General features: G+C 36.5%; 1 protein-coding gene across 1 annotated transcript in view; it reads left to right on the top strand.

The window, feature by feature from the left end:
* Nucleotides 1-6,781, top strand: part of LOC140159477 (storkhead-box protein 1-like) — a 68,665-nt gene extending 61,884 nt beyond the window's left edge. Inside the window, exon 2 of the mRNA XM_072182963.1 lies at nucleotides 6,378-6,781. Coding sequence (XP_072039064.1) covers nucleotides 6,378-6,781 — 404 coding nt within the window. The remainder of the gene's footprint in view (nucleotides 1-6,377) is intronic.
* Nucleotides 6,782-13,550: the final 6,769 nt, after the last annotated feature.

The raw sequence follows: 13,550 nt of genomic DNA, 5'->3' as shown, positions 1-13,550 counted from the left end.
AGAGTCATGTGCAATGATGTATATTTCATAGTAAAAGTGATAATGTTTTCACACAAGACCGGGGAATACAGAATGGAAGTGACTAAGAACATGGGGGGAACAGTCAGGCACAGAGGTTTGTGTTAGCACAGTGCAGGGGCATCATAAAACACACAGAGTGATCACAGTCACTCTTGAAATGAAATGCATTTTATACAAGGATGAAAGCAGAAGTGAAGATAAAAATTCAGGGGTGCAAGTTTTCCTGCTTTTGCAGGAATTCCTGCTTTTATGAAGTAAAAAATTCCCGCACTTTTCTTTATTTATTTTCAGCCCGTTTGGGGGCTTTTGGCCCCAGATTCACACACTTTTCAGGCTTTTTCCTTCAGGTCAGCTTGCAAAACAAAAAAAAAAATAAAGAAGAAATTTAGAAACGAAGGAAGGAAAGACAAAGGAAAAAATGAATGCTGGGAAGGAGAAAAAAAGAAAAGAAAGATATGAAATGCTAAGAACGTTGCGATATCTATTGGTGCTATATATGTAGCGAATGAATATGTGTGTGGATTTAAGCATTTCAACACATAAAACCAAATATACATTTCCCCATAATATTAAATGAATTCATGATGTGAATACAAGTAGACACACTTGAAATAGATGTGGACAGTAGACAGGTTCCCAGGAGGTATGGTGATGGAGAAATTTGAATTCAGTGACATGCAGAAAGATTTGACCCACATTTCTTAAAGTTCCATTTTTCACTTTACAGCTTTCGGGGAGCAAGAGATTTGAATAAGATGCTAGTTTTTTTTCATATTAATTGAACTCATATTGGAATGCGCTCAGTTTTTCTGGCAAACTGGAAGGCAAAAAATCTGCATAAAGCAAAGCTGTTGACTTTGGAATTGTACTTAACATACAAAATGCGAGCAGACGACGCTTTGGTGGGTCAATGGACACTAACAGATTTACCCAAGTTGTTTTACTGAAAAAGCATGCGCTATTTATGCTCATTTTTCAATTTGTGCTTAGACGCGTTGGAAGTTTTGGCATAACTACTCCTGAACAGATTGATCTCCGAATGTTCATTTAAGCGATACAATTTTGTTGGGTATGAATGACAGGCATAGACAGTCAGGCCGACAAGAAAGGAGGAAGGGGTGGGGTCAAGTTTGAATGACAGACATAGACAGTCAGGCAGACAGAAGGAGTGAAGGTGGAGGTCAAGTTGACAAATCAACGATGTCAATACCATCACTTCATCTTGAAAAGCTACAGTATGTTCCAAACATGAAATTCTCATTATCCATTGACAAGCATATTTTGTTATCAATTAAAAGCAATCTTTGTGCAGGTATGTTATAGTTACAGTATATTTTAATTGGGTAAAATTTGAATTTTTGAAAAAAACATTGAGGGCATCTTTCCTTAGTAAATGTTGCAATATTGCTTTTAAGACTTACATAACGTAGTTTATAGTAACATGGAGAAGAAATGGAATGCGTATATATGATGTTAGATCAAGCAAAATGAGGTCCGATGTTGATCAAAATCAAAATTCAGTTTTTCAATCTCATTATATGGGCCATTTTCAGAGCTTAATATTTTGCTGAAAGAAAACCCCATTTAATTAGACTTATGGTTTCAGAGAGATATGGCCATTTTAGTGTTGCTCAGAACAATAAAATACAAAAGGAAGTTTAATACTATTATTGAGTTATATCTCAAAATCAATATTCTGCGACATCCGACTTATTTTACTTGATAGCATCACATATTTGTATATAGTAAACACATAACTTCTTGAAGTGTTTGGATGAATTTTAAAGTAATTTCTTTTTGTACAAATATATTCATTTGGTTGTGAGCTTGTTTTGAAATAAGCAAAGTTTGTTACAAACATACTATACAGACACCTGCCTAGCTCCTTTATTTCCTCCCTTACCCCAAGCTCTTAACCATGCGAAGCCATCAGAGCAATGTAGCAGTGAGGTAATTGAATGCCGATTTCTAATGATACGCCAATTCATTTGCCAAATACCAGAAAATGCCGACCTCGCGCAGTATGGATCATCCAGTTAACGTGTAGCGTACTGAAACGGATGTTATGAATATGAGCTGTGATCAAAGAGATGAGGGACAGTGTTTGGTTGATGGTGGTAGTAGTGGTAGTAGGGAGGTAGATTCCAATATGCATTTTGAGTGTGTTTGTATTTAGACTGGAAATGAAATGTAAATTTTATCTCTTGATCAGAGGGCTGATGTAAAGGAATTGAGTGATAAATTTCATGGCGGGGCCTGTTGCTTCGCAATACTTGAGCTACATGCGATGATTATGATGAAATTGCAAAAGATGATTTCATCAAGGTAGTATGGTGGTGATGATGACTGAATATTTGATAGAGGTGGTTGCAATTATTGCTACCAATTTTATTTTGAAATTCATTTAATTCACATACTTTCATACTTAAGGTGCAGTAGTAATGATGTGCTGATCAAAATTGATGAAGATGATGAGGAAGAGGTGATGCTGCTGATGATGAGGAAGAGGAGAAGATGGAAGATAGAAAGAGGATGCTGCGCTGCTGAGGATGAAAAGGATAAAGAGGATGCTGATGATGAGAAGGAGGAGGTGGATGAGGAGTGATGCGAGCTGCTGCTACATTGATGACGAAAAGCATGCTTCTGCTACTGATGATGATGATGATGATGCTGATGCTGATGCTGCTGCTGATGATGATGATGATAAGGACCAATAATTGTTTGTTCAAAAATGATGGAGATGATATTGGTGCTGATGATGTTGAACTCACATGCAATTGAGAGCCACAATTTCACATTAAAATCTCTTGTATTTTCATTAAAAAAAAACTTTTTTGCAATGTTAAATATTGATCATTGGGTTACAAGACAAATATTTTGATCTTTGTTTCTCAAGTAAGATGCACACTAATAAATAAATACCAGGGATAAATACATGTCAGTGTAGTGGTTAATGTCAAGAGTTGTAATAGAACTATGTAGCTATAGGGGCTGTAATAAAGATGACCATAGTAGATACACATGCACTACATTGATTGGCTAAGAAATGTGAGCAATCGGGTCATCAAGGGTCCAGTGTCCGTTTTCTCTACTTCCATGCCTTGATGTCAATGCATCAGACATTTTAAGGCAAACATGCAAAAAGCAGGCTGTTTTGTTGCTTAAACTTTATCTTGTGAAGAACTTTCATCAATAATTCAAACTCAATCAAATTTGCCATAAAATCAATCAAATTTGTTACATAATATGATGAATCTGTCAAGGTCGATGTTGATGTCATGTCACACCTAATTTTGAAGCAAAAGTAGAAAATATTTTGTTCAACTGTCTAGAAATAGTGAAGAGCTAACCCGCAGAGGAGGATTTTGTGATCCTAACATCCTCTTTCATGAAAAAATTTCCAGTAGGTATCCATGAAAAAAAGCTTATTCCCAAAATTTCAATTGATTCCAATTTTGTATTTGCTTGAGTTATGCATGATTATGTATTACACTGTTCCATAGGCTACTGTTGTAATTTTGTTCTGGTATACCAGAATGAAATTTTTAGTAAATAAATATTATGTAGCCAGAGGTTTCAGTGGTATAAAATCTTAACTTGTTTTGAGTAAAAGTGGGGATGAGGGCTGTGGATCAGGAAATGCCCTTTTTAAAATCAATTCTTTACGTTAGTGGCCTGGGTAATTCATCCGAGCAAAGGCAAATAATTTGAATTTAACTACAGGCTTAGTAGTTTCTAACAGTTCATTTTAACTGTAAAATTGACAAGAGCTCTGAAAGAATAATGTATCTTCCTAAAAAGAAGGGAAAGCTAAAAATATATATCTTGCAATGTAATCTTATCCCAAACTTGTTTGTCTGTTTTGTATGTGTTTATCCATCTTGTTTTCATTCCAAACTTGGCTGTCTGTTTTTGTTTGTTTTGTCCATCTATTTGTCCTCCAATTTGCCTGGACAGCTATGCCTGTTCGTTAAAATTTTAATTGAACTTTTCATGATCTTTCCTTGATCTTCATGGTAAGTTAATATAGCCTTAATTGTCTTGCCATGAATGCAGTCATTCCTACAAAGACAATACAAAGTAAATTATGTGGCTAATTGTATGTTACAAGCCAGGATACCATCAAGTGATGGTATTGATCATTGCTTCGAACAAAAATGGCTGAAAAGCTATGGTGTAGGGTTGATACCCTCAATTACCATGGCCAATATCCAGCCCGGGATGCCATAAGCTTAATCCGATTTCTAGGTTGATCTTGTTGTATTGTAAATTGGTTAAGTCATGAATAATTGAGTAGTTTTGGGGTTGGTCAAGTAAAGATCTTCAGATAGTTTGGCGATAGCTATTTTATGGAATATATACATATCTGACCACAGAATTTGATTAACTCTGAAGGTTATTTCAAAAAGCTTAAACATAAGATGTGGAAGTATGACTGTATCATTATAGGTAACATATGAAGTGGAAGAAATGGTTCCCTGAAGGAGTCATTATTGTAAATCAACATAAATATTTTTGTATAGTCATATTCAAATCAATTTCCAATTGGACAAACACTGCCAGAATAACAAGTTGTGTCAGTGTGGAATCATTTAGCCCAACTGAAGGCACAATTCTTTAATCAACTTGGATTTTTTTCTCAATTGAAATTGAATGCAATGTACTACTATATATTACAGAATACTTAGTATTATCCATACCCTGTGTATTATATATATAGGCCTATAGGTTGTGGTTAAGATTAATGTCCTGGATTTGGGTTAGGGGTTTGGGGTTATAGTGTTAGGGTGCAGATAGCGCAAAGTAGTCCAGGGTACATTTGTTAGAGGCAAGATGTCAATTGAATGCTTATTGTATTTGTGAAAATCAAAGTCATAAAATGATGCAAAATTAAAATATTACCAAAGCTTTTATAGAATTTAGCCCCTGCAAAAGGAAAAATAATGATTAAATATTAAATCACATTTAAAAAAGAATTGCTCTCTTTACGTTATTGTGAATTTAGTTGAAACTTTGACTACAAGTATAGGTAGGTAAAACAAAATAAATAAACAATCTGTTGAACTGGCTTAAGTCAGCGCTTACATATCAAGTTCACTCTAAACAAGACTCACAGCGTAGCATGTTTATTCAATGAAAAGATCAGTTACATTTTCAGATTTCAAATAGTACATAAACTATTGACCATCATAAGTAACCTTCTTATTGCCAAGTAATCCTCTCTAATCCAATATCTTGTGCAATATCTCAGTAGGGAAGGTTGATTAGTGCGACCAATTAGCGCAGGGCCTGCTTCCCCTCCATCAGATAAGTAACATTATCATGGTATATGGTTAGTATCGCGTTTCATTGGAGCAGAGAGCTGGACAGGCGGAAATCATATCTCAGTTTTCTGTCCTCAACAGTGTCGTAGCCAGCCTCCTTGCCCCCTGGCTATGCCACTGGTTCTTAAAAGGAGGGGGAAAGCCAGCCTTGCCTTCCTTGGCTATGCCACTAGTCCTCAATCTCCACAACAATGTCATTTTTGTTATAAAAATCTTGCATTTGGATGATGATGTGCTAGGATTTTCAGACACTGAACCGAATGATGTGGTTAAACAGCTAATTTACAGAAAATTATAATAAAATGTTAATAATGATCAAAATTTCAGCTGAGAACTATCTACATGCTCTGTGTGGTCTTCGACATTATTCATTATTACCTTCATTATTCAATATTGCTTATTGAATTTAACTGAGATTAACTGAGCACAAGTATTGATAATGTTATTTGTATAATATAAAGTCTAAAAATACCCATTGATCACTAAAATACAGGTGTATAATGTAATGGCCAGTATACTAGAAGATTCTAACTCTCTCATGAATATTTGTCGAACTTAAAAATAAAACTACTACACAGACATGAAAATAATTGAAAGGAAATTTTATTGGCTGGGCAAGTAAAGCAGGTTATGCATGTACTGGTCAAAACAGATTTTCAGATTTCATTTTTACATATTAATGGGCTTTTTTCAAAATATCTCTTTATTTGAATCTGAACAAAAAATGAAATGATTGTATAGACCACATTAAACCAAATGGAATGGTATAACAATTGAAATGGCAGCTATGATGGTGCACAGATCTTAATGTCAGAGGGAAACTTTGATGGAAACATTGTTTTAATGGTAGGCCTCAGAACATATGTAAAAATTGGACCAAATGCTCCTAAAAAAGTTAACAAAAAGTTTTTAACTGGTTACATACTTTACCCATTTTTATCAAATTTGTTAAACAACCCTCTCTCTGAATTTTTTTATTATTGATACATGTTTCTATAATTTTGTGTTTTCTTTTCTTCTTTTTTACTCCAGGTGATGTGAATGGAATAGAGATTGCACCAGTCCAGCAAGCCCAGTTTATTCCTCTCACCGAAGTCCTGTGTCTCATCATCTCCGATATGAACAAACGTAAACTCATGGCTACGCAAGACACCATACGCAGTAAGCTTGGAGAATGTTACAACAAGATGCCTATACCTAGCCCAGAAATCATCCACAAGTCTCTCACGCATCTACTAAATGAGAAGAAGATAGAACATAGTGGACAAGGGTATTTCATAATTGGTGTGAGCAGCTATCATCTACTAGTAATAGTGATGATGACAATGACAGTGGAACCGAGCCTCGCTGCCGTAGGAAGAAACCACCTCAGGAACGAGCGTATCTCATGTACAAAGATGGACAGATCACAAAACACGAGATGCCAACTTTCATGATTGATAAAGGTACACAAACTTTGCGGCTTAGAAATGATATGCAGAATCCTTACAAGGCAACCAGGCCGGTGTCTTTCCCGGCTAATGCTGTGTCGTTTCCAGCAGCTAATCCTAATACAAATCCAAACGGCATGCAGACTATATATGAACGAGAACCTACATCTGTCGGTCAATCACCACAAACTACGCCAGAGCATACAGCGGCAACGGCGGCGGCAGCATCTAACTTCCAACGCACTACGTTTTCCCAAACAAAGAAAGAAAAACGCAATAGTCCATCTAAGAAGACAGTGTTTGATAGAACAAGTTCAATGCGGGTCAAGATGGACATAGAAACAGGTTATCTGACTTCAGATTCAGAAGCGAAGCCATCTTGTTTTGGTAAACTGCTTGGGAAATCGGCCAAGAAAGCAGCTTTTATGAAAGCGAAAGAGAAAAAGAATAATTGTGAAACTTTCGCTGCACAATTTCCACCGTCGGATGTGCACGACCCATTCTTCAATGTTGCACATTGGCAGGAAAAATCACCGCATAAAGTTGCTGTGAACGGAAACGGAAATGGTAACAGTAAAAGAAAGAATCATAGAAGGAGCGGGCAATACAGCTATTGTGAAAGAGAAGAAGAAAAAGATGGACCTCTTCCAAAAGACAGTAAGAGTCGTAACACGCAACAGTACAAAGTCGATCATGGTAAACTAACACATACAGCTCAAAGCTTACAGCAGAAATACAAAACTGCAGCTGAAGAGTCCATGCCTGAAAGTGAAGCTGAGTTTGTGCGACCAGTTGAAGGGAAATTCAGGACTAAAGCGGTTGCCGATCAGGCTAGACCACAGAAGAAGAAAGTGCTCAGTATCCATAGTGACAAGATCAAGCATTATTTCTCAACTTTGCGTGATACTAGACCTCAAGATGTGAAACCCTTTCAGGGAATAGGAATGAGTGATTGCGATACAGACTCACAATATACCGAGGAACAATTAAGTCATCTACCGCCAGGAATGGATCTGCCTCATGTGCATTCAAACTCTACCATCGCTGTTGGTGCTGACAACGGAGATAATTTAGCGGGTCAGTATTGTGCATTACCGTCGGAATCAGAAACAGAAAGTATCAGTGCCCCAAGTATAGTTAAAAAATTTGTGGCAACAAGTCGTCACATCAATGAAACATTCAGTGCACGAAAACATAGTAGTCCAGGAGCTAAACAGGTGGGGAACTCAAACAATACATCGGGCGGTGCCCCTGTGAAAGAACGCCCTCTGGGATTGTCGCCTAGCCATCCTTACCCTGAGCAAAACGGTTTTAATGGTAGAGTAACAAATGGGGCAACAAACAAACAAAATGGTCAAAAGCGTGCTCCACTTGCCGGTGATGATGGCGATGAATTTTATGAAGAAGATGAGATTGATGATCTCATACGACATGAAATGAATCATAATTCTTCCACCGCTGGGAGTGTTAATTCACCAAGTCAAGCTCAAGCTCAACGAGTATTTGCAGCTTATCCCGAGTTTCAAAATCAAGCACAGAACGATGGCCGTATGACACACAGCAATCAAAACATTCATTGCGCTCATAAAGAGGAGCCATCACTGTTAAGATTTAACCAGCAGAAAGCAGGCTACGATGCTGATGGATCCGACAGGGGTCACGTTCTTGCCGACCACTCCATCGCATGAAAACGTCCCCGGTTCTCGAGTTGTGGTTCATCAACGGCTAGAGAGTTTATGTAGTTCCACTGGTGACAGCGGATTTAATTCTCCACGATCATCTGTGTCGCAAGGCCACAACAACAATTATGATTCGCCTAACGGTCAACAAAACGCTTTAAAGCGCCACAGTCTAGGAAGCAGCTTAGACAATACAAATGTGAATGAATTAAAAATGACTAAATCCCCATCAAGTACCAGCACACGCTCAACTGGCTCCGAAAACACTGTGAAATCTCAAGTGGAAAAAAAGAAAACATAGAAACGGTGATTACCCGGTGTCACCAGGAAATTCAGGAAGTAGAGGCAACTTGAACAGACCAAATAGCTTTGATGTAATTGGAACATTATGATCTGGGTATTATTATGGTATTAATATATAAGTAGGAAATCATTTATCAATGTTGATCATAAATGTCAAATTTAATGCATAATATGAAGTCAATCCTTGTTCTGTGTATTTCAATGCTTCTCTAAATGTGAATTTGTAATATTATATTGTAAAAATACAGATAAATTCCCAGGTCTAAATTACTACTGTATTTCTGCTCTATATAAACTTGAAAAAGCCATTCATTCATTTGTTTTATTCACTTTCAGAACCAGCTGCAATCATTAATATCTCAAACATGCTCAAATCACCACACATTACTGTGACTAAATATTTACAGTCATGAAATGACTTACTTAAGAACTCTAGTTTCAAATTTGCATAGTTACGCATTCGAGGTTAGAGTCTGAAGCTATTGTTTTCGGTAGAACAGGATGACATTTTTATTCTTGATGTTTAAATTGGGACAAAAGTTATTTTAATGAGTCAACTGTATCTTTTGGAGCAAAGGTTGCCTAATTTGAACAGTCAAAAATTTAGCTGAAGTGCATTTGAGTAACATTTATTATGCAATTGCCCATCATGATCAGCTGTGTTTACTACCATTGATGACCATTTGGACTCTAGTCTTGAATGCGAAGATCTCAGTGAGCAAATTTTAAAGCGAGTTTCTCGAGCAAGAAGTGTCTTTCGAATGTGTTGGGTACAAAAACTCATCTCCCAGAACCATAGGTCAAATTCTGAGGTATGAGTGTTGATGGGGTTATTCAACTATGCCCATGGAAGTGAGACCAATCCCGAGACCAATGTGGTTGGTTCATAGCAGAATGAGATTTTGATCCCTACCCACAATGCATCTAGAAATATATTTAAATATAAAGTCAGGCTATGGATGTACACTCTATCGACAAATGTATATTTGAATGTGTCAGGGAATGTGACATGTTTTGCTCTCAGTATTTGCCGAACCAGAACAATTCTTTCCAAAGCTGACAATAGAGTGTTACAAGTGTTATATAGTTGCCTACATGCTGGCAAGTCCTCCTGTATAAGAAATTCATTTCGGCATGCAAGTGAAATGAGGAAGCCAAGTCCCACAGTTCTCTTATTCACTTTTTAATGTAGCTAAAATGTCATATTCACACGGGCACAAATCCTTCAGCTTTTTCTGACTAACTGTGCCAGAAAAATACAGCACTAATTTTTTGAGAATAAAAAACTATTATCAACTTCTGCCAATCCTAATTATTCATTTTAGTACTATAAACTGGCAATAAAAGTTCAATTTCACTATGTGGCCAAATTTATGAATTAAGGACTAAAGACATGCAGGGTGTTTTTCACATGATGTGACAATCAAGGCTTGTATGAAGTCTAATTTCAATATACATTTCTAAATTTTGGAAAAGACATGTTTCATTCTTATAACCAATCATTTAATTAAAGTAACACAAAAAGGTAAAAATTAGAGCAAAATTCCGGCATCTATTCAAGATATAAAATGCTGAGACTTGTTCCAAGTCCTTGATTTATGTGACTCAATTGTTAGAAAACATGCCGAAAATGCATGTTTTTGGCTCTTTTTCAAGAAATTTGTAAAATAGTGAACTTTTCTTTTACCTCCCGTTAGTACTGAATGAATGATTAGGATTCATCTATATTTCATTTAGCAAAACTTGATACTGTTTTTTAATCCCAAAAAATTAGTGCTGTATTTTTCTGGAATGGGGAGTAGTGTATTGGGCCATAATACTCAAGGTGAGAGTTTGGTATACACAGATGCTTTTCCTCCAGAACTATCCTAAGATTTTGAAATCTTAAGATCTTGACACTCATATGAGCATGACCACAAAGTGAAATAAAATACTTTCATAACAAAGCACTCTGCAGTAGTCATATGGATTGCCAGTACCACAGGCCCTTGCCTTTATTTATAAAAGTTCATCCAAACTGCTGCAGGTAGGGAAATGTAAACAAATAGACAAACAAAAAAAGTGTTTTACAGTAAACCTATATGTGTCACAGACTTTCAAAGCAAGTGAGCATTCTCAGAAGTTCAAAAAAACGAGGTAAAGAATGTGTTGGCTACTGCCAAGTTCTTTTGTATATCAGAAAATTACAAGTTCAAAAGCTGCTTTCTGTAACATGGTTTGATAGTGCAGTAAAAGTAAGGCTTTGTGGACTTTGTAATCAGTTTTGACAGAAAGCAGCCATTTTAAATTGAACCAACTTGTATTGTATGGTGAAATGAATTGTAGTGGAATTTAATAATGTTGTGTAACATGAAACTAGCTGTTTTCTTTGGACAGACAACATCATGTTTGTTGATCACAAGGGTTCTTGAGTATTACGTACATGGATTATGAGGCACTTTTATCAAGACATCAGGAAAGATGCAAGTCAACCCTTCATCTGTGAATGTTACAGGGGCAGATCCATAGACTAATACACCAACAGTCAAAGTCCCTGTCAATTGTATGCTGGGAATTCTCGCATATTCATGAGGGCAGTGATGTAACCATAGACTAATACAGACTATTCACCAACAGTCAAAGTCCCTGTGCATTGTATGCTGTGAATTCGCTCATATATCAGGTGATGCTGAGACTTTGACTGTTTGTGGTTAGTCTGCATCTCTTTAGTCTGTGAGCGTACCGCTGAAAGGCCACAAAATATGGGTTGCTGACTAGTACTGTAGTATATGGTTAATTGTTGACCACATTTTTTTTTCTTTTGTACACAAGGGTGGGGGGACTAATTTTTTTCAAATTTCCAATTTACCTCTTTTCATTAGGAACTTGTTTTAGCCATTATGGTATTGCAATACTGTAAAACCTTGATAGTTAGCATATGTGTTTACTATCAAGCGCTTTTGAAAACATGAAATTGTACCATGATTAGTAGGTTCCAAGTAGAGTTTCTTCCACTGATTCGGAGACATGCCTCAAAATAAGACCAAAGGCCTTGAAATATATAATGCTGTGTCGGACATAATCCTTGAACATGGTAAAAGTTCCAAGTCAACAAAAACATCTTGACTTGGAACTTTTGCCGTGTTCAATAATGATTGATATACTCACCTTTAGTATGTCAATGATTCATGCAGAGACATTGGGCTATTCCACTTAAAATCCACACTACCCTGTGGAAGATTTTGGAAATATCTTCTACAGGAGGAGTATGGGTAGTTTCAAATGGAATTAGCACATTTTAAACCAACTCTATTTGAAACTCACCCTCCCTTATGGAAGATTCAGGTTGAATCTCTCTCAGAGGGTGTATGAAATTCAAATGGATCTGCCTAATGTGATAATTCTATTTGAAATTCATACTCCCCCTGTGGACGATATTTCCAAAATCTTCCACAGGGGTAGTGTGGATTATTACATTTCAGCCATCACTTATATTTTGATCTGTGAACATGGTGAATAAAACCATGGGATGCCCAGGTTTTTTTTTAAATTTTACTGTAGTAATGCACATCAGACTTAGTCTTTCACATGGTATTTTTAGAACACCATGGGCATTGCAATCATGCAAAAAGTAGAAATTCAAAGAAAATGGAAAATCACAAAGCAAATCACACATTATTGCTTTAATTGTTCAGAATATTTCAAAATCGGCTTACTTGGTTTGCTTGGTCATATCGCAGGCAAAATTTGTACTAAAATTCCATTATGACCATGAAAATTCTATATGGGCTCATATTTAATGTATCCCTATGAGTCATCAAGTCATTATTTTAATATTATTCATAATTTTAAAACCTTTTTTCAAAAATTGTTACTGTGAATCAGCCACCAAAAATTAGCCCATTTGTAACATGCTTAGTTTGGTTAACATCATTACAGCATGTGCAAAATAGGCTTTAAATATTTCAGCCCCTTTGGTTAAAGCTTTGTGTATGTGTGTGTATTTTGGGTATATTAATCAAATTACTATGAGTGGGACATTCTTTCTAAAATGTTTCATGCAGTATCTCACATGAACCCATTAAGGTATGTTTGTATGAACTTCAATACATGTTCTTGCTAATTACAACTGCACATTTCTGAATATTTTCTTTAAAATTTCGGTTTGTCGTAACATGAGCAATAACAGGGTTAAGTTAAGATCCCCATCTCCACGCTGTATGTACCCGCATTTAAGTGACTGTTTAAGCTTCAACAAAACTCAGTTAGGTGTAATCTAACTATTAGTAACCCCAGTGGGAGGTTATCTAAAACCAACTGCACACCGTCAGTGTTGATGCCGACAAGATTCCGCCGCTCCACCGTGGGTTTTCAACGTTAATTGTGGATGGAGTAATTTGAGATGGGGACATTGGGATGAATCAGTCTAAGAGTCAGTATTCATTGTCAGACATTCTCTTGTGGATACCACATCTTAGACTCTCTTCCTAAACCTTGCCACATTTGTTGCCAAATTGTTAAGACAATTTTTCATCAAATTTTGGTTAAAAGTCTGGTGACAGTAACATAGTAGGGAGGTTTTAACATGTGATGGGTCAGGTTCAGTGTGTGCTAGTTTTCAGAGTATGTATGTAATGAATATTACTGAATGGGAAGGTATTGGGTTGCAAATCAAAAGATTGGTTAAGTTCATTGCTGGGTTGCAAAGTTTCATTGTAATAGTGTGCGCCAAGTCTTAACAAATTCCTTTGCATTTAATGCAAGAAATGCCTGGTTCAGGAGTGTAATGTAAGATAGGGAAGGAAGGGGAGTGC

This window comes from Amphiura filiformis, chromosome 8, assembly GCF_039555335.1.
Source record: "Amphiura filiformis chromosome 8, Afil_fr2py, whole genome shotgun sequence".
Lineage (NCBI taxonomy): Eukaryota > Metazoa > Echinodermata > Ophiuroidea > Amphilepidida > Amphiuridae > Amphiura > Amphiura filiformis.
Note: the sequence above shows the minus strand (reverse complement) of the source record. Positions and strands in the feature narration are given on the sequence as shown.